The sequence below is a fragment of the Chiroxiphia lanceolata genome, chromosome 7, assembly GCF_009829145.1.
Source record: "Chiroxiphia lanceolata isolate bChiLan1 chromosome 7, bChiLan1.pri, whole genome shotgun sequence".
In the NCBI taxonomy this organism is placed as follows: Eukaryota; Metazoa; Chordata; class Aves; order Passeriformes; family Pipridae; genus Chiroxiphia; species Chiroxiphia lanceolata.
In genome coordinates, this window is record NC_045643.1 from 7666528 (window position 1) to 7688987 (window position 22460).

The 22460-nt window shown below is 44.3% G+C and overlaps 1 protein-coding gene and 1 long non-coding RNA gene across 10 annotated transcripts in view; both read right to left on the reverse strand.

Annotated features, from left to right (window-relative positions):
- The window catches only part of LRRFIP1 (LRR binding FLII interacting protein 1), a 111964-nt gene extending 100388 nt beyond the window's left edge, over positions 1–11576 (reverse strand). For 8 of the 9 annotated variants that reach the window (XM_032693940.1, XM_032693939.1, XM_032693935.1 and 5 more), the window contains exon 1: positions 11403–11530. In XM_032693940.1, coding sequence (XP_032549831.1) covers positions 11403–11492 — 90 coding nt within the window. In that variant the 5' untranslated portion in view covers positions 11493–11530. Of the gene's footprint in view, positions 1–11402 lie in introns of all 9 variants that reach the window. The other variant, XM_032693936.1, reaches the window with a different exon arrangement.
- An 8549-nt stretch (positions 11577–20125) lies between these two features.
- On the reverse strand, positions 20126–22200 carry LOC116789493. Its single transcript, XR_004358053.1, has 3 exons — positions 21853–22200; positions 21097–21162; positions 20126–20421 (listed from the first exon to the last, which is right to left on the reverse strand). It is a non-coding gene; the product is annotated as an uncharacterized LOC116789493 (long non-coding RNA).
- Between the last annotated feature and the right edge of the window lie 260 nt (positions 22201–22460).

Below are 22460 nucleotides of genomic sequence, written 5' to 3' on the forward strand. Positions count from 1 at the left end.
TACTGGATTTTCTGTCCTTCATTAACAAAAAAAAAATCAAACTTCAAACATTTAGCAACGGTGCTCTAAGCACGTCTCTTCAGGAGAGGAGCCAAGTTCTACATTTCAGTTTGCAGAAAAAGCACACAGGAAATTTCACAGAGAAAACGCTTTAAAAATTCACTTCAAGTGATTTCAAGAGACCCGTCAAAAAATAAATTTAAAAAAAAGAAAAACTAAGAAAATCACACTGTGCCCTTAATCTCAACCAGTTCAAAAATTTGTATCTACAAGACACACTTACCTGGCCAGCGGACAGGAGTCACCCTCTCATGCTGCCATCATTCCACAACCCATTCCCTCATGGGAAGAGGAATTCCCTGAGAGAGTCAGGACATGCCAAGACAACTTGCCCAGAGAGTCAGGACATGCCAAGACAACTTGCCCAGAGAGTCAGGACATGCCAAGACAACTTGCCCAGGGTGCGATGGCGCTGAACAACCCATCAGCTCGGATTAAAGCTAAAAAAACAGCATTGTTTAAGAAACCATTGGACAGCTTTTGCGTGGGGGTGGGACAGGATTAGTGCATCCAAACCGGGTCTGAGCCACAACAGATTACCTGGAGAATCTGTGTCCTAACCCTCATTAACAAATTAGTTTAGTTTGAAATACACTACACCAGGCCACACACGCCTTGTCTAGTGGTACAACAGAAAAATTACCTTCACAGCTGCTTACTGGAGTTCTGGAAATCAAAGAATGCCACCTGGAATACATCAGCAGCAGAAGACAGAGACAGGTCTCCCCTGCTCAGGTCCTTTCTTTGCTTGCTCCATTTTTCCCTAACAGCAATTACCACCCAGCAGATACAATCATGACTTTTATCCTCAGTCTCACAGTCTATTTAACACTCAAATCGTGTTGATTGGTAAGTTTAATGTCAGGAACAGCTGTGTTTGAAAAATGGTAAAGTAACAAGAAGTGGTGAGAGAATGGGATAAGCCAGCAGCAGCTCAGCCCTTGGAGAATCACATTTGATTAGAGGAAATTACAATGAACCCCCAATTCCCTTAAGGTTTCCCACCAGCTCCCGAGGTGCACCCAGCAATCTTAGAAATGTCACACACAAGGGGCTTACACCTGATGGCTGTATTCACAGAGCTCTCTTCCAAGACTATTTTTTTGGCACACTGTGGTGATTTTATAGTGGGAAGACTGAAAGAGGAGACTTGCTAAGCCAGAAGCACAGGTAACAGACCCCAGAGAAACATCTCTAGGTAATCCATATCTAAGAAGCTTGTTTCTGTATTAACAGGTTGAGCCTCCCCAAAAAATGAGACTAGATTTTTGTAAAGAGTATAGCTCACTACAAAACCACTGATCTTTATTTTCTAATGCTAAATTTGTATATTGCTTGGTTAGACAACAAGTTACCTCTCACCTGAAAACTGTTGTTAAGCCTGACAGGTTACACTTATTCCATCAGTGATACAAAAGCATTTCACCAGCACACACAGAGAACCTTTCTTTGCTTGCTCCAGTTCAACAAATAATGATTTTTTTTTTCCCCGGGTAATTAAAAAAGAATGGACAAATATTACTAAACCCACTGTATAACCCTCTATAAATAAAACACTGACATTATCCCTTGTATCCACACACAAGCACACTATTTCCCAGAGCCCCTGGATTCCTCCACAGTTCATTTAAAGGTTAGGTCACATCACTGTTTCAATGTACTCATTTCACATCGGGGTAGATTTAAATTTCATATTTAAGAAACAATGGAATAGCATGACCTTTGGGTATCCCACAACATGTCCCAGAAGCCCACTTTCATTTTCAACAGATGTTGAATCAACATATTTGTCAATGTAAATCCTCTTAGAGCCCAGCAGTACATTCAGCAAAGGAAGAAAACCAAGACCAGCACACACAAATTTCGTATGGGAGAACAGACAATTTAAGGAAAACAGTTTATGGGAAATACACAATTGTACAGCAAAGCAACAGGGTTGTAGACCATCAAAATAAGTCAGTCTTAACTGACTTATTACCTAAAAACACATAACATTAAATCTACTATTTTCCTAGCAAGTCCATTGAAAGGAGTTGAAGTTTACAATCAGAGAGAAACAAGAAGCAAATACAGATTAAAAAAAAACCAACACCAAACCAGTAGGCTGTTTTCTTTTAGTGTTCATAGCCAGCAGAAGCAAATATGATTTCATGGGTTTGTGTGAAGACTGTAGCACACCAGCACTGATAAAAACAGCCCTATCTCAACCATCTGACTCTGAAGCAACATGTGTTTTAAAAGGGAAAAAATGTGAAGCCACAAGAGTCCGATAGGAGACCAGAGCCCAAGGATTTTTCTGCATGTAAAGCACACCAAGAGCCTTTCCTTGCTCTCCTGTCATCCTAGTATGTTAGCTGATAAACGCTCCATAATTAGAAGACCCAAGTGGGGATGCCTGAAATCCATCTGACCTGAGGGAACAAGTTTAAAAACCTGACCCAGCTTTTAGAGTGCCAGATACCCGTGTATTACGTTTCTGTCTACTGGAAGGGGCTGGCAAAGGCAGACAAAAGAGACAGACTCAACTAAACATGGTATTCAAACGTGGGATTAGGGAAAGGTTATTTTGGGACGTAGGAAGTACTCAGAAGAGGAAGGCAAAGAAAAAAAAAAAGAATATTAAATTTAAACCAGATACTGGCAAAGGGAAAGGTCACAAGATATGCAAAAGCAGAAACCAAGAGGGAAGAAATATTACTTCTTTACATTCCCTGTCTGTGCAGAGCTCTGCACTCAAGGCATCTGTTGGACTGCGGGAATGGTTTGCAAAGAGTCACCAGTGTGACAGAGGCATCGTCACTTCACTGCAGGCAATACTAACACAAGCCACTGCCCAAGCACCTAAAGCAGTAAACACACAAATAAACTGTATTTGTGGAACTCTCTTCCAGTCAGCTTTTCCATTCTGGGAGAGATAAATCAATCTGACACTAATTACATCCAAAAACTGCAAGTAATGACGTTATGGTAGGAAAAGGCCAACTCTGAGGGATCTATTTTTGAGGAAGTCAGTCAGGGACACCATCTTGCTTGTTTCTTTGATAGAAGTTTGAATACAGATTGAATAATCCACTCTCATTCACATAAACCTTCCGACAGCTAAGAGGAAAGAAAACTGTTGCTCTGAAACCTAAGTATCATTTGTGCCATTCTTCACACACCAACGATAACATGCACTGCCCTACCTAATTACCAGGTATTAAAAATAGGAACACAGTTATGATGGTACACCTGGTAATTTTGGTTTACCAAAGACTCTGATTTCTTGTACAGCAGCATATAATACAAAAATAAAATCTAAGTATTCTGTCCCAAAGCACAGGAGCTCACGAAGCATTGGAGAACTAGAAGGCATCCAGTGTTTTTGCAAGTATAATGTCAGGATTAAGCTGTGTGACAAAAGAAGCTCTCATCTTACAGAGAAATCAGCATGCAGGAAGGAGAAAAGAGTGGTGACGAACCCAGCAAGGAGCTAGAGGCAACAGGAAACGAAGAGGCTTCCTCACCACATCCAAGACTGGAACACAGCTCAGATTTGGCACTATCAGATCACTTTCCTTGTCTCCAGCTCAGCTCTTAAATGCTGCAGTATCATTTAGGTGGATAAATCCACAGTCCACGTCAAGCTGTTGGCTCACAGAAGGGCAAAGCAGATGTGACTGAACAAATCCACATCTCTTCAGATCACACCCAGGCTACTTCATACTGGAAGTGCATCTCAAAGGAATCAACTTCCCAGTTCTAGGTCAGAAATTTTTAATGAGCAATTAGCTCAGACACTCATTTTTGCTGGCACCAAACAGTATCTTAAGTTGCTAAATTAACAAAAGTTATTTCAATGTATTCAGTTAAACTTTCAAGTCAGAACTAGTCACTCAAAGTTTTAGACCAGAGCTGTGCCCTTTACGTACAAGTATTCTCAAAACCCAAACCATCCATCCTTCCTTAACCGAGAAACAGCTAGTTGTGTTAAAACTTTCAAATTTTTATGTCTGAGAATAAACCCAACATGGTTTTCAAGGGATTTGAAGACCAACATCCCCCCTTTCACAATGCCACACCCTAAAGTAGCACACACTTGACACAGGAAAACATGAATCATTGAGGGGATGAAGGAAGAGAGCACAGGATTGCAGGCTAGATGCTGCAGTGCAAGTCAAAGCCATCTGGGGAAGACACTAGTCACTGCTTCATTGAGCCAGGGATACACCCTCTTCTGCCCAGTTTTTGGTTTAGGCATGCATCCACAAGCCAAAACAAGCAACTCTCCATTTTGGAAACAGCATTAGTCAGAGTTAGCTTGTGTCTTCTCCCCTCCCAACACTCAAAAGTCTCTACTGGTTAGGCCATAAAAGTGCCCCTAGCTCTGCTCATCGGGAAATATTTCCCACTCCTTGCCCTTCAAGCAAGGATTCATGCCACTTAGTTAAGTTTGTTTAAAGGCAGAATTAGAAACCATCCAAATACTAATAGGAAATTTCTTTGGTGCTGTGGTCTAACCAGTGAGTACTCTGGGTAAGGACAGCTGTCAAACTTGCACAGTGGGCAGAGTTATGGCAAATTCCTGCCAACAGGAAAGCAGTACTTCTGCTTTTTTTCCCAGCCTCTGAACACATGACTTTTGTATCCTCTCTGTAGCCTCCAAAAATCATTACTTTTTAACAGCCTGACTAGAACTTACACATTTTCATACAAGAAAATTATGTCACATGGTCATTCAGCTACTTGAAGTCATTTACACACTGCAAGCACTGCATAATTAAAACCACCACGTGCCTACCAGTGAAGCATTGCTTTATTTAGTATTTATTATGCCACATCAAGTTTTAATTTCAACAGTTAAATCTTCTACAATCAGGCCTCTGAGAGCTGCCTTACATTTCTTGCAACTTACCAGCAACACTGGTGGTTCTCCACCCTCAAAATACCTGAGCTCCAGCACATCAGACTACTCTGTTTAAGAGGATACTGTCACTAGTCTCACTCTACTGTAAGAGGTTATGCTACTCACAGGATGAAGTGGCACACAGTAGCTCTTCACCAGCAGGAATTTACCTTACAGCATCTTACTCTTAAGAGCTAAAGCAAAATTAGGGACAAAGATGCTGGGCTGGAATCTAGGGATCACAGCACCCTTGAGCTGCAGTGATCTGTACCACAACTCATCCCAGCTACTCACAGTATGAAAGACATGTTCACTAGGAATCAGCCAACACCAACTGCAAGACTCTACACCAAGCCTGCCCATATGGATGCATTTAAAATGTATTTTTGCCTAATACAATGTTCTAATTTCAATGCACATACCAGCTATTTTTCCAGCATTAGCTGGGAAAGTTCTACAGTCTATTTCTTGTTCCATAACTTAAATAAGGTGAAAGGAAAGGAGAGTGTCTTGGGAGTAGATGGTTACAGATGTCTTCCCCCAAGAAGCCCTTAAGCACTTCCTTCATCTTTCCCATGTGATGAAGCCCAAAAATCAGCTGTTTTCCTATTACGTGCAAGACCAGCTGCATCTCTGGTGGATTCAGAGGGATGAGCAAGAGCACAAGATATCGTGGAGCTTTCTCTGCTTCTGGTATTGAAATGACCATGCACCTTCCCTTCTCAGAAGCATCTCTGGCATTTAAAATAAACTCTCCAAGTCACCTTACGACTTCTCTGAAGGAAAATTTGGCTTGCTGCAGCCCCCTTGCCCCATCCCCCCCACACCATTCCAATGGGCAGCTTCTCCCCAAAAAGTATTTCAACACAAGCGAGACAACAGCTGATATTTCAGAGCTGCTATTTTAAGGATTGCCTACGAGTGCTTCTGTCTAGCTAGACAGATTCACTGCCTTGGCAACTTGCTGACTTGACAGGAGGGACAAATACCTTGCTTCACAAGCCTCAAATGTTATGTGGATTATGCTCCTTGCAACCAAAGGATGAAAAAAAAAATCTGAACAGTGTTGAAAGCCTTGCAAGTACATCTGAGCTCCAGCTTCATTCAGCAACAGGCCTGGAAAAACATCCTTCTAGATGAGGTAATGATTAGTATTACATCCTGCAGCCAAGCTCAGCATCTGGGCTTGCAAAGAAAGAGGCTGGGCTTCCCATGTTGTTAATCCTACCAGTAGTCTCTTGCTCGACTGAAACAGGAATCACAGTTCCTAAACAGCTGTTTCCTCGGACAGCAAGAGAACAGCTGAAGAGGACTCGGGCCAGGCACGGACACAAAGGCGGACGACTAATTATTTCAAGTTGCAATAGGCACAGTGTGAGGCAGACTGTGCAGTGGCAAACAGGATTTTTATCTTGCTTCCCAAACCATCCAGAGCTGCTCCTTCACACATTTCTTTTGGAAAAGATTGTAAGTGATGCCAATGCCGTTTGTTGGATATACAGACGTAAAACATTAGTAAAAAAGGAGTGTTTGATGAAGAACATATTTGCTACATAAAATCATCTCAAATTTGGAACAATTCCCCACGCCCTACTGGCAAGCATCGCCTACAAAGTCCTCCTTCCTTCCTATATTTAGGTCAGCCAGGCTGAGTCAAGCCCTCCAAGAGCATCCCTTGCTTTCATAACTTTCTGTTCTAGAAGACAGACTTACAGTCAGACCTGCTTCTTCACATCATATGTTAACCCTCAGAAAGGCTGAAAGTAATGCAGTAAAAAAATAAGTCAAGTACTGGTGCTACATAAACTAGACTGTTTCTAAGGGCTTCTCTTGGAATATTCATCTGGCTTACAAAAGCCTTCACACATCTGTAATGCCAAATACTGTTCAAAAAAGTTCCACCACTACAAAAGAGGAACACAGATCTTACATGGGCATTATCTCCTATATCCTTAGGGAACACGCTGCTTTAAATGCTCTGGTTTGCATAACAGTTCAATAAAGTTTGAGTGGCTTGTGTTTGCTCATATAAATATCCATTCCGCTTGGTTTAGCTTCGACTTTCATCAAATTGTTTCCATCTCTACATATGGAAGTCACCCAAAATTCTGTATAAACCAGAGATCTCTCCCCCAAATTATCCCCTCAATTAAAAAGATTTCACATTCAGTGATCACAGCATCTCTCCACTAGCCCCAAAACTCCAACTTAGGCTTTTGAAGTTCCTTAATACCTTCTTACTGTAATCATTATTTTACTGGTTGGCTGGTTTCACCTCCATTTTGAGCTTTTTCTAATCACCTTTTTCTAATCAGAGTGAGGAGCTCTTGTTGCTCCTCACAAGAGCGTAACATTCCAATTTTTGAATCACAAGGCATACAAGCTAATGCCCAAACTAAACAGTTCAGTGAAACAACCAAATTAATGATCCATAAACTGATCATTGCAGTTATTGAGAAAAAAATACTGATGTATGTACAAGTACACAGGTGACAATTCTCAAAAGTGACATAAGAGTGTACGAAGAATAAAGACACAACCATCATAACACTACTGTCTTTAACAATAAAAATAAATTATGTTGCTTGAATTACTAATTTCAAATTAATTACTAGCTAAAGAGTTCTACACTGTAAAATCATGGATGAAAAAGATTTCTAGCACAGGGATGACACAGGGCAGGATTGTTTTTTCTGAGCAGTATAACACACTTGTTTGCAAAACAGTGGCAAAACAGGGTGTCAATTACTTTCCTAATAAAAACAAGAAATTGACCTTCTCTTCCTCATTCAAGAAAACAAAAACCAGTAACCAATATTACCTGCCTGTGAGAAAAACACCTCATTGACACAGATGGCAGTTCCTTGTTGGATTTGCAAAACTCCTTCTGCTCGTGTAACAATTATTACCGTAGTGGAAGTTAGCAAGAAAAATATTCCCCTAGGAACAGTGTCTCAAGTAATCATATCAAACCCATGTCATCCAAGCGGGAAGCCAGCTCCTGTAAGGTTCAGCAGCCCAGGACTCTGCCTTCCCGAACCACGCATGCACCAGCCCGGCAGATGATTGCGCAGTACGCGGACGCGATTCCCGCTGGCTGTGCTGGCACAGACCTTGAAGAGTATCAAACTGCTAGATTTTGCAAACACTGCTGGCATGCACTCACCGAGGAACAAAACAGCCCAAAAGTTTCCGTTGACCTAAACACCGAATAATCTGCTGGCGTCAGTGCGAGTCCGAAAGCGGAGAAGCCGATCATTGATGGGCTTCGCTGCCATCTGCAAGAGCTCACACCCGGGAAAAAACAAGCTCAGCAATACAAGCCAGGTGTGCATACGGCAAATCCTGAGTGGCAGCTGTCTGTGGCTGTTAGAAACCCAGCACACCGTGTTCTCCTGTTAATTATATTTACATATTTGCCATCCACTTAATTACCGTGTCTGCCAGGAACTCCGCAGCCAGATTTAGCGGTACAGCACTGTGCCTTCTACCTCCCTTCTAATTAGGTCTAGACAAGGCGATGAACTACAAGCAGCTCATCCAGTTCAGACATTGCCTCAAACGTTAAAACTTACTACTGCTGATTAACACAACTAACACTGCTCCTAAGCCCTTGTCACTATGATGTGCTTCACTCTTACAATTTCCTTCCGCTTGCTTAGTTACTTCCCCTCCAGACCGACGGCTCTTGCGTCCCGCGGGGCGAGGGCTGCCCTCCTCACCACACCAGGCTCTCCCTCGGTCTGCGCAAGACTGCACACACACAGCAAGACAGGCCGGCTGCAAATTCAAAAAAATAAAAATCGTGCTTCAAATGGCAGGAGTTTAAGAGTCCTTACAAGCCTTACTGTCTCCTAATAGAAGCACGCAGCAGAGCAAGAATGGTGGATTTGTCAATACACTGACAATCACAAAATAAAACTGGAAAGTGTCAATCTTTCTGGAGGAAAACCAAAAGGAGAGAAGATGTATGTATTTCAGCTCACTTCGCAGGATCCCAAGGTAAAAGGAACCTCCATAGATCAGTCTGGTTTGGATTCCCTTTTAGGCTCCTATCTTAACATAGGAAAAATGAGATTCTAGGATCTGCAAATAACTTGCAAGCACCTCTGGCTTCTGGACAACAAAGACCAAAGGAAAGAGAGGAGTGAAAACCTATGTGCAAACACAACATGTCTATGTCCCAGCTTTGTCTGAACACCTGTGAGGAAGGCTACAAGAGACCAAATGTCAGTAACCCTTATACCCTTATTAACATAAAGACTATCAGCATCCCTATTAGGAAGGGACAAAAGGCTTAATCTACATTTTTTAAGAATTTTTAGATTATACAGAAGCAATCCTTCATGGGATCCTCTGTGTGGAAAACAGGTGGTTAAACAACAAAACAATAATAAGTGCATAAAACCCACACACAGAGTAATGCAAATAGTTAAAATAATATGGGAAAATGCTGAACCTTGAACTTGGCAGTTCACAGTTTTAGCACTCAAGGGAAAAGATAAAAGACATGCTTGTGTTGGGCTTTTTGCAAATGGAGTTGTCCTTTAAACAAACCCCAGGAGAAGAAAAAAAAAAAAACACAAAACACCACAATATTTGAGCCTCAAACTGCTGCACAATGCAGTGAAAATCAGACGTAAGTTAAAGAAAAGAGAAAGTGAGAGAAAAATGTGCAACAAAGGACAACCTAGGCCCTCTGTTACAATGTTTTCCTTGATCAAATGACAGCACAGCCAGGACACAGTTATAGAATTTAAACTCTCACCCCAAACAATTCTTAGGATATTATCATGACACAAACTCTAACAGACAGCACAATCACTCTTGCTATTTTATGTCCCGACAATGAGATACTCTTGTCCTCCTATCTCAAACTCCATCCCCAGGAACTTTCACATCTTCTCATCAAACTGCCACAAAAATCTGCCTTCTGGAAACACGCTATCCGAATCACTCACACAAAAATCAGTCTACTGCATGTTTTCCAGTGATGCTACAAGCCACTTCAAAATGGTACACAAGAATAGTAAAGGCATTACTGACAATATGGTGCATGATGCTACAGCTAACTCAACCTACCAGGCAGTGCCATCAAAAATAAGCTACAAATTAGCATCCCTCTTTATCCTGCTGCAACTGTGATTCAGGAAAGGAAACCACAAGAGACTTAAATCTCTTCTAGAAGAGCTATTTATCTCACAACCCATCTTGGGGTGAGACCAATGCCAGGCGAGGAGACTCACATAACCCATACTAGGGGAAGCGAATGGCCACCTTCAGCAGCAACCAGCACTGGAGCAGCTTAGACACAGTGAATCACAGAATGGGTGGGGTTCAAACGGCCTTAAAGCTCATCTAGTTCCAATCCCCTGCCATGGGCAGGGATACCTTCCACTAAACCAGGCTGCTCAGAGCGCCACCCACTCCCGGGGATGAGGTTTCCACAACTTCTCTTGGTAACCCGTGCCAGTGCCTCACCACTCTCACAGTCAAGAATTTCTTCTAAATATCCAATCTAAACTTACTCTCTGTCAGTGTGATGACATTTTCCCCTTGTCCTGTCACTACATGCTCTAGTAAATAGTCTCTCTCCATCTTTCTTGTAGGTTCTGTACTAGAGAACAACCCCAGAGCTGCTTATCCTGCTCTCAGGTTGGGGTTGCCCATCTCTCCTGTCGGAAGACTGAGGGACAAAGGATGCAGAACAACCCGAGTCAGATTTAGTAAAGATAAAAACCGAACTCACATCATTCCGGTTACCACTGAACCAATGCAACTGCACCCAAGAAGAACAAGGAGGTAGCAAGCAGCCACCCATCAGCTGGTTTAACTGGTTAAAGTCACACTGAGCACAATGCAGTGTCTAGTGGCCAGCAACATAAATATATGTCAGTTTTCAAGTCAGAGGGCTCAATTATGCCTACATCCAGCATCAGCCTGCAGTATTCCAGTTTTATTTTTTCACTTCCATCTCTGGAAGCGTTCAAGGCCAGGCTGAACGGGGCTTGCAGCAACCTGCTCTAGCGGGAGGTGTCCTTGCCCACGGCAGTGGTTTGGAGCTAGATGATCATTAAGGTCCCTTCCAACCCCAACCATTCTGCGACTCCATGATTTTTAAGTATCCGTAACACACCCGAGCGGCCTATTTTCAGTGGTTAACACCACTCTCAGTGGTTCTCAGCGGCAGACGATGGATGTCCCCTCCCGGAGGCGCTGGAGCGGGGGTGGCTCCGGCACCGCACGCCCTTCCCCGCACTGAGAGCCGGAGCGGTGCCCAGCAATGCTCACACAGACGGAGGTGAAAGCGGCTTTTTACCTCGCCCTTGAGCCGCCGTGGTGTCTGTGGCCGGGGGCGCCTGCGCGGCGCTCGGGGGAGACCGGGGGGGAAAGAGAGCGGAGGGAGGAGGATGGAGAAGGGAGAAAGGGGGGATGCCGCCTCACGCCGCTCACTCACCTCGCGGGCGATCTGGTTGAGCGCATCGTCCTCCGCCGTCAGGCGCTCCCGGTTCGGCAGCCGCTTTCTCCCGGCACCCTGCGTCCCCATGGCGGACCCGACGGGACCGGAGCCGGACCGACCCCGCTCCCCGGCAGCCCCGACCGACCCTCCCGCTCCCTCCGCCGCCTCCGCCGGCGCGCCCGTCACCGCCCCCCGCCCCGCGCATGCGCCGCCGCCCCCCGCCCTGAGGGGCAGGACGGGGCCGCCTCGTCCCCCCCTCTCCACCCCCTGAAGCCGGGATGCGGCGGCTCCCTGCGCGGTGCCTTCACAGCCCCGCTAGAAAAGGGATTCAGGGGGGCCCCTGTCCGCTGTCCTCACGCCCCCCTTCCCCAAAATCGGAGTCCAGGGGGGCCCTGCTCGCTGCCCTCATGCCCCTTCCTGCTCCCACAGCCCCACTCCTGCCTGGGGTCTCCGGACTGCCTGCCGAGCTGTAGGAAAGTCCCAGCATCACAGAATCACAGAATGGGTGAGGTTGGAAGGGACCACAGCAGGTCCCATCTGGTCCAACCTCCCTGCTCAAGCAGGGTCAACCCACAACACATGGCACAGGATCGTGTCCAGACGGTTCTGGAGTATCTCCGGTGAGGGAGACTCCACACCCTCTCTGGGCAACCTATTCCAATGTGTAGTCACTTGTATAAGAAAGAAGTTCTTCCTCGTGCTCAGGTGGAACTTCCTCGGCATCAGTTCCTGCCTGTTACCTCTTGTGCTATTGCTGGGCATCACCGAGCAGAGCCTGGACCATCTTCTGACACCCTCCCTGCAGTTATTGACAGACATGGATCCTCTCGAGGCTGAACAAGCTCAGCTCCCTCAGCCTTTCTTCATATGAGAGATGCTCCAGTCCCCCAGTCGTCCTCGTTACCCTCCACTGGATCTGCTCCATGTCTCTCCTGTACTGAGGAGCCCAGACTGGACACAGTAAACTTACCAGAAATTGTGGAAACGCGCATCAAAACCTCACCAGCAGCAAAGCTGAGGGATTTCTCTGCCACAAATATGGGGGGAACAGGATAGAAAAATGTCTCCTCATGCCCTGAACCCTCACACAGCCTCATCGTCCTGTGGGATCTCTTCAACAATGAATTTTCCTATTGTGTATAAGTGGACATGATTCATTTTAGTGTCAAGTACATCAGTGCTTAATTAATTCACATTGACAAGGAAAATGTATTTTCTGGAATTCCTGTCACAGCCCTTACTCCTTAATTTTCACACTAATTCCCTAAATACGAATTAAAAGTCTCTCAAGCTCACGTTATTACACAGACAGAAAAAAAGGGCTACAAAACCCACCCATCCCCTTCTGACCAGGAAGCTGCATTTAATCTTTATGGCTTAATTTTACCATTGATTTAAACTTGATAAAGGTAAAAGCCAACACCTGCCTTCTCAGTATATATTGGCAGTTTCCATGTACAACACCTGAGATTTGGGTCATCCTCAAGTTAACTGGGTAGAGGTATTGCATCAATGCTGCTCCTTGCACCTGGGACTGTTTATCTTACAAGAAATAAATGATTTTTTGTCAGCAGAAGCGGATGGATGAGTCCCTTACCTTGCTTGGGCATTAAAATGTGCATCACATCCTCAGATTCAGCATCAAGTTTACTCTGACCCCACACAAGTGGATAAAAAGGGACCTGCTCTGCAGTGCAACACTGGGGCCTTAAACTAAGCTCTCACCCTGGAGGCAAAGCCTTGCCGGGTCTGGTTTTCCTAGATATCCCTGAGGCTTCCCTTCTTCACCTCCCTGAGGCCTGGCTTAGCGCTATCACCCTTTCAGGCTCTGCATAACTTCTTCCTTGAGCCCTTATCCTTGCATTTGCCCCTGCCCTTTGAGGAATTCTAGCCAGAGAGGCGGGGCAAAGCCTTATTTTTAGGTCCCTGTTACCCAGGGATTTCAGCCACCTGTGCAGCTGCATCACCGTATCCATGCAAGGAATTTCCCGTTCAGGGGTGCAGTAAGATTTGCATCAGTGCTGTTTGCCTGCCTGGCTGAAAGCCCTACAGAGGCTTGGCTGTATGGCCAACTGAACCTTGAGCTAGGCAGTTTTCTGTCCAAACACCTACTATTGAGGGGACAAAAGGAAGGGGAGAAAGGAATAGAGGGAAATAGAAATATGGGGGCAAAGGGGAAAGGAAGAAAGGAAGAAAGAAAGAAAGAAAGAAGAAAGAAAGAGAGAGAAATTTGAGGGGAAGGGGTGGAAAGAGGGGAAGAGAAATACGGGGGAAGGAGGAAGGAAATGGGTGGGAGAAAGGAGGGGGAAAGAAAGAAACAGAGGGAAAAAGAAATCCAGGGGAAAGGTGGGAAAGGGTGGGAAGAATGGGGAGAAGAGAGGGAGGGGAATAAAGACGGGAAAAGAAATGGTGAAAGAAAATGAGGAAAGCAAAAGGGAGGAAGAAATAGAGGGAAAGAAATACAGGAAAAACAGGGGAAAGGGAGGAAGGGGGAAAGAAAGAGATGAGGAAGGGAAGGAGGGAAAGATGAAGAAAAGAATAAAGCAGAATTGGAAGAGAACAAGCTATTGGGTGACTGCAGTCAGATTTCAAATCACACATTGAACATGTGCTGCAGTGTAAGAAATCCTTTTTTCCTCACATTCCAGATACACACAGTAATTTTTTTCTTTTAATATAGACAAAATAAGCCATATTGTTATAAAGTACTATACATACAGACTTTGTTCAGATAAGTATGAAATAATGATTAAAAAAACATTAGTTTTGGCTGCACTATGAAGTGCAGTGAGTGAAAATGAAATACTGAATGTATTTTTCTTATTTTAATAAGCAACATGAAGTTGAAGCTCATTTTGTCTGAGAGTCATGAATGTGATTAATGATACTCGGACAACACTGAGTATCCCATGCCAGTTTTAAAGGGCTCAATTTGAAGTGCACAGTACATACCTCATTCTCCAGTGTCCTGTGTGCAAGGAGGCTGTTTTGTGCAGAGCACACCCTACAGATACAATTTTCCACTCTTAAACAGAACCACCTTGTAAAACCTCACTCTTGAGAATCAGAACAAGCAATCAGCTGTTAAAACTGGTGGTGGTGTACTCAACAGACCTCTTTTGCATAATAAAACGAATGTTTTTATATTCTGTGCAGGAAAATGTGATTACATCTCTATTAGCAGCAAGCCTTGGGATAGGAGAATCCAGTGGCAAGGACGGTGTTAAAACTGTTAACTGATGGTGTTAAAAGAAAATGTTCCACTGTAAGGTCACAGCATCTGCCAAAACAGAAATGAAGCCTGACAGCTTTAACAAGATATCCATTAGTCCAAGGAGAGTGGAATGCTTGAAGACCTTGGAAAATCTATGCTTAGGAGGCAAATATTTTGTATTGTCAAGATACATGACAGGAGCAGAGCTCCATTAGCACTGTAGTATTTTGCAAACATAACAGCAGTGTTATCCAGAAGGGTCTGTGGATTTATTAGTGGAAAAAAATTACATCACAGACAAGTATGTGTTGGCACTGAAATTCTGCAGGAAAAAATCTATTGATGCAACTAAAGGGCTTGTACTTTATTAGACCTCCTAAGGAGCCCAAGATGATCGTCTTCAGCAAATCAGACCTCCTGGGAAAAGCTCTCAGGTGCTGCCACATTTGAACAGTGTCAAGACAGGGCTCAGGAGAGTGGTAGTGTCCATGCAGATTTCATCCAGATGAAATTCATTACTGTTGGTTCATCTTTTCAAGTCAGCAGAGTCTCTATTTGCATCAGCAGAGCTCTGACCCTCTGGGAACCTTAATTAGCTTTGTCATGTCTAGCCTGGGGCTTGTAGTCACACCGCAAAGCCATAACTGATAAGTGTCTTCCCAGGTGGTCCAGAAAAGAGATCCATGAGCTTGGGTTGACCAAGAAGAATACAGTCCATAAAGTTGTGAGCTTCCAAGCCTTTAGGAGGACTGGAAAAAAAAATATCCCAGAACGGCAGGAGACAATTATCTTGATCACTTTTACCAACAGCAACTTACGTGCTATACTAAAGATGTGGGTATATTTCTGAAGAGAGCTTATGTGTTGCCTTCACCTTGCCAAAACCCCTCAATGACTTACTGGCCTCCTCTAGTCACCTTAGCGTGCCATGAGAGAGTTTTTCACCCATAAACTTTTTGCAGGTCAGTGAAGATGCCACTATGAGGATCTCAAGGTCTCGGTATTGGATTGCTTTTAAGGCTGAGGAAGAATCTTCCTGTGGAGGGACTTTTTCAAAGGTTAACCTTGGGGTTGATTTCATTTAGTATTTTCATCAGCACCCTGACACAAATAGGACAGCACTAATGAAATAAGCTGATGACACGGTGTTTTGAAATGTCACCAAAAAAGGAGGATAAAGTCCTACAAGAGGTTAAGGACTGAGAAACAAGTGGAGTGAAATCAAGCAGACAGACAATACCATGTCAAGAGCTAAATTCATTATCTCATCAGCTGTTAATAAGGGAAAAAGAGGAAGTTCTGGGGTCATAAACTGATCACAGATTGGTTGTGTGCCACCATCACAACATAAACACCAAAAAAATTGCATTTAATGTTAGAGCACTTCAGGAAAGGTCATTGCACCACCATCCGCAAGACCTTACCTAAAATGGTGCCTGCAAGTCTGCCTTTCCATGCTAAAAAGAAACCAAACTTGAATAGCTGTGAAGAGAAAAGCTCCTAAGATAAGCAGCAGCAGGAGTTTACTGAGATGAGAAGGAGTTGGCTTGTCTAGCCAAAGGCAGAACAACTATGCTTCTTTTCTATAAACTCCGTTAGAGATAAGTGGGATGAGGATGATGCTATATAAAACTTGGAGCCAAGTTAGCACAAAAGCATACAGCTAAACAGGCCATATATAACTGTAGTCTGGAAAGCAAGGGTTTCTTGCCAAATTTCTGGACATGCATCCAAAAGCTGTTTTTGGATAGCCAGAGTGAAGTATGTTAAGTCTGTGGTAAGCACTATACTGAGAGTCTGTCTGCCTTAACAAGCACTTGTCCAAACACTGCAGGCTTTTCACCCTGCCAGTAAATCTACCACATGAATATCCATCACAGCTGACGCTCAACAACCCCAGAGAGGTTGTTCTGGTCCCATTGATGCTTCTGTTTGGAGAACATAAGCCAGCCTCCACCCAGACCGACATGTGCAAGCTCTGCATTACTGTGCCAGGCTGGGAACTTACCTGCAATGTGCAAACTATCACTGAACTCGCTGAAAACTGCCCATCCTGGGCGAAAATGGGAACTCACCCAATGCAGCCTCTGCAGACCTAATCTAATTAGCAACAGACACGCCATGGCTCAGAGTGTTTCACTGCAAAGCAAAGTGAAGCCAACTCCACAGCAGCTGTGGTTGTGGGGAGCCAAACCCATCCCAGGCTGTTGAACAGCAACCGATTGCGGTGCCTGGCTCCCAGAGATGGATGGTCATGGTCTGCTGTTTGCTCTCTGTGCTCCTATCCGCTATTCCCAGCCTGCCACAGCACCGCTGAGCTGCAAAATCTGGCTGTTTCGCCTCCTGTGGCTTCCCCTCTTGATGTGTAAAAAACCCTATATTTTAAGAAAGCTCCGGGCTATCTTCAGAAGAAAATATGTCCTAGTCTCTTCCACGTAATATAAAAACACTCCTCATTCCCTACCTCAAGTGCTATAGGGATAAAAGCTATTCCAGACTGGGGGATGCTTGGGTAGTACAGTCCCTGCATCCCTGCCTTCTCTTCACAGGCTTGGGCAGAAGGCAGGCAAGAGGTCAATATGCATATTTAATTTGGGAATACAGCCTCTGTATCTGTCAAAAAAATAGTCTGAACTAGTTAGTCCTTCAGTCAGACAAAATCGAGATGGCTTTGGTGAAAACAATGCATTACATCAGCTGAAGCAGCTGAGGAACTGGCTCTGCATCACTTTGGGATTAATATATCAAAGCATTCCTGCTGTCGTTATGCTGGTGTCCTCACCCCACTGACAGGGAGTAGACATGAGAGTGAGGAATCACGTGGCCTTGCTACAAGGGCTTGATGCTGCCTGCTTGTTTAATTTTTCCCATATTTTTTTCTGCTCCATGCTGTGTGGCCTCATCCACTCCCATTCCAAATGTTGCAGAGTTAAGCTGAGCCACATTTTCCAATCAGGCCCTTCATATTTTCTTGAACTCCAATTGTTTTGGACTGGAGTAAAACATAGCCACAACACATGGTCTGAAAACAGCCAGTTGTTTGTCAAAGACCAAGTGCTTGCACTAATTAGTCATACTGTTCTGTAAAATGCCATATGAACATGCTTTTGGAAGAGCTTATGGGAAACCACATCACAGTTAAAACTCCCTCAGCTGAAGTGGAAGAGGGGGAAGGAGGTGCTGTTTAGTGTCCCTGTGGAAATCTATCCAGACTCAACCAGAGCACAAGTCAGAGGCACACTATCCCTTTTCTCGAGCACAGAAAACAGTACTCTGCTTCTATCCCTCTTTCATGCTTGTCAGGAAAGAGGTATGTTTTCCACTCACCTATTTTACAGCGAAATGAAAAATTGCCAGCTCTGTTCTCAAGGAACGGTTCCAACCACTTGCCATCAGACAGAGGAGCACCCGTGTGATGTCTCACGGTTCTGCATTATGGGCTGGAGCTGTGCATCGCTACCCCATCTCCTGCCACCTCTCTGGTCACCCACCTACAGAGAACATCAGCAAACAGGCAGTGTCAGCTAACAATTCCTGGCTTACCTAAAATAAACCATGCTGTTGGCTAAAGTATCTCAGATTCCAGCTGTGATAATCACTCGTAGGGCAGGAAGGCAGGTCATTATAGTTTCCTGAAATAAAGAAGTTTGCCTAAACTGGTAAGTGGTAGATGATGCTGGTAACAAAACACCAAAGGAAACGGAGACAAAACATTTCAGATGTTACATGTGTTAGAGTTGGCGCATCTGATTTTAAATCATAACACATTTTTCTGGCATCCATAGCATTCCTGGTTTTCTGTGCACAGTGACTGATGAATGCCATGCAGGACTGACTCATCTGCCCAGTGCTCTCTCTGCCCTCTGCCTCACTGTGCATCATCAGTTGCTGCAGCCCATCCCAGCCCTGCAGCAGGTACCGTGCACTGCCATATTCCTGTAGGCTTTCCCACAGGATTAATTTTAGACAGCACTAAAACCCTTCTGATCCTTCCTTGTAGGAATGTGAAGGAATTAGCCCCTCTATTCTCCATCTACAAAGAGACAAAACAGTCAGGCAAGTGTTGTCGAAGTCTCCAGTGTTTAGTTTTCCCTCCAAATGTAGCAACAATTAAAAGAAGATTTCACACACACACACACACAAAGTTACTGCAGAATCCTTTCATTTCAGATGCTGTAAAAACAACAAATAAACAAATAAATAAATAGATAGGTAAAGCACTGGATACTCCAAACTGGACAGAAAGCAAAATACGTGCTTGCATCTAGAAACCACCAATTTCCATAGCCAGCTCAATGGCTTGTCAAGGAGCGGGCTGCAAACAGATGCCAGAGTCAGGAGCAGAATGGCCTCAGCCACAAGCTTCTGCTTTTCCTTCCTTTTGCCTTCTGCCTTTCCTAGCTGTGCCTTTCCCTAAGGACAGCTACTCGATATAATTACTTATTGCAGGGTTTCCAGCCTTAAGCCACGTCGGGCTGGGCACTGTTAGAAGGAGGCATCTCCCCAGGGATTGACAGGCACCGCCTTTGTTGCCCAACTTCAACTTCTACAGACGTTTTCATCCTCTCTGACCTTGGAGCTGTGGTGGTAGAGGGGAAAGGCAGGAAAGACACTTCTCTGTGTGGCCTCTTTTGGGGAAGTTACTAGTTTAAGTTTCCGAAACATCCGGAGCGCATTAGTGGTTCAACTCAACTAATTAGAAATTCCCAAAATAATTTTTAATATATTTTTCAATTATAAAAGGGGTTGCTCTAGGTAACAGCAGATAATGGTTCCACCCCCCTCCCTCCCCAAGGCATTTGTTCCTTCCAAGTTTATTGGCAACAGATGACTCATTTCACCTCTGCCTAAGCTTTACAACTCTTCCAGCAGCATCTGGTCCTAAACGAGGTTACTCAGGCTCATACTGATGAAATAATTTCTATTCTTGTGCCTTTACAGACCATGCCTGTAACAGCCAGTGCCTGAGACTAAAAACCAACTGAAAACCAGCCAAACATTTAGATGTGAGCTGAAAAAAGCAAGAGGATGCTGTGGCCACCGGCCTGGTTGCAAAGCCCGGAAAGGCAAAATTCATCATAAAATGCCCTGTGAAGTTGTCCGAGCTACACATCCTAAAGCTGGGTAGGGACTTCAGGAAAACTAAACTTATATTCACACCCACACGAACTTTCCAAGTTTGTGCTAGACAGCATTGCTTAAATATTCCTCTTTCCAAGCACAGGCAAACCATTTTCAGTTGCATTTATTGCAACTGTCTCACAAACACAGAGAGATTAAATGCTTGTGAGGGAGATTACTGAGCTGGGAGCAACTTTAAGTTGTCAGGGAGCTTCTCTATAGCCCTTTCCTTGGAAAGGTATTGCCTACATCCATTTTTAGCCTGGTTTCCTAAGGGAACATATGTGATCACTCTGTGAGCGTGCACCAGTCCCAGACTAACAGCTTAAGCCAGCTGGCCAGTTGCCACCAAGCTTTTTTGGAGAGGTCAAGGTCCATTCCAAACGTGATATCCCCACTGGCAAAAGAAGCAGCACGTGGAGCTCCTGGTAGACACCAGACCCTGCACGTGGAAGAGAGTGCTTAAGTGCTTTAATCATGTAAAATGCTGCAAAACCTGCACCTTGTTAGATAACGATGTCTCTTATTTCACAGAACCATTTCCTTCTTTTCCATACCCCTCAGGAGCCGGCTCTCCCTTTGAAGTCAGGTGCCCAACCCAGAGCCAAAGGTGTCCGCATCGAAGCTCCTCTGGCAAAGTGGGCTGGACTCGTGGAGGGAGATCCTTCTGGCCAAGGTCCACTGAGTAAAAGAGAACATGAAGTTTGAGATAACAAAATGTTCGATGCAGACATTTTTATTCAAGGAAGTCACATTTACCTTTCACAAAAGCCGCTCTTTACTTATTAGACATGTGGCAAGAACCTCAGCACATCCCTGTTCCTTGAGGCTATTTAATTGTGACCTGTCAAGTGTAATTTCAAAGGTGTAAGCAATCTCACCTGTCTCTTCAAATGGTAGCAGGCAATACTGTAGGGAAACCTTTCTTGTGGTTCACACTTGTATTCTTTATGTAATTTAATGCCACTGTACTTCAAATGTTTATTGTAGTCAGTAGTTATTTTCCCTCCTCAGTCTTTAATACATGCTAATGTTCACCACCACTTATCATCTGGGAGCTATTAATATTAAGCTTGTTTAATGTTTCCAGGCCGATCTCTGGAGTGTTTTAGTGATGTTAATAATTAATATAGGAAGCCTAGCATGTTAGAAGCCTGAAGCAGTTCAGGGCAGGCTCACAGTTTCAAGCCACAGTGTAAATGATTTGTTCATCATTACAGCTCCACTAATCCTTAAAATATTTCCTAACAGTGAGGACCCCAATCCTTTTTTCATTAGCAAAGGCACAACCCTTCCTCCTCTCAAAACTGACAAAATGATCTTTTAATGCTCCATTGCAGTGGTGACAAACCTCACCTATCTGATCACTACTGGGCTACCCTGGGTCTTCAGAAGTTCCTCTTGCACCAGCTCATGACAGTACTGCACACATAGAAAAGGAGAAACAGCAAAGATCAGGACACTTAGAAAAAACACTTCCATTCCAAGCCAGATCTCTGTGATTTAGCTCCTTACCCATGTTTTCTGTGAGAACCCTCGCGCAAACAAGGGATTGCACATTTTACAGCACAGTATGGCAAACAGTTTTGAGAACATCACTTGTTGTGGCCTCTGAATGGGTCGATTATTTTGAATTTATTTTGTTTACCATGGTTTCAGATGTTCCTTTTTGAAACAAACAGGCTTTTAGAAACAGAAGAGCCTCAGGTTATTTCTGAGGCTACTGACAAATGCCAGGCTGGCTTGCTTAGCAAGAGGCAGCGTGCCCACCTGTCTTGAAGCTGGCCAGGGGCTCCTCAGACCAACACACAGCATTTTGGAGCCCTGCTCAAAGGATCACAAGTGAGAAGAGCTGCTCTGCAGGAGCCGATCAAACCACAGGTGGACTCTGATCAGAGAGCTCAGTTATAGCAACACCAACTAAACCAGAATAGTTCTATTCCAAAAGCAAGGCCTGCTATATATACTCGCACACAAGGGACTGGTTCCTTTTGAAGCTGATGGTGCAGAGGCAAGTTGTCTGTCCTATGGCTGGTCCAGGAGCCAACATCATTTAGGCAAGATCACAACAAAAGCCACAGTTTTTGACCATTGATTCTGGTCTCTACATACCCACTGCCAGATGTCTAAATCTGGTCATAACCTCAGCTCTGTCCAGCCAGAGCTCACAACAGACACAGTGTTGGCTTTGCAACAGCATCAAGACCACAGCTGACGCTCTCAGAATACCTGGCAATACAGATGCAGCCCATCAGAACCTATATAGAGAGCAGTTTGCAGCAGTGGGGGCTTTACATCAGGTCAGCAATGGCCTGTGGCCACTGTAGGCTTTCAGCACAGCCCAGAGCCCTAAAGCCATCAGACCACGGCACAAAACAGCAGGATTCAGATGCTATGAAGTACGCACCCCACACTTCCCAAAATGCCTGCTCACACATGCACATGCACTACAGGTAATTTGCTTCTGAAAAAACAAATGAGGATTTCCACCTAGTGAGCTATGAGAGTGATATCTAGTGAGCTCATACTGCTTTAACCCTGCTGCAGTGGCTTCAGTCTGTGCAGGTGAAACCTTAAAGCAGCTCTAGCAAACCCCAGCTCTGTGGTTTAAGCCAGAAAACTTTCATAAAGCCCTTCCAAGGTAAGTAACACTTTTTTTTTTTTTTGCTACTCCATGTCCCCCAGCAACAGGAAGAGAAAATAAAAAAACCAACCTGAAA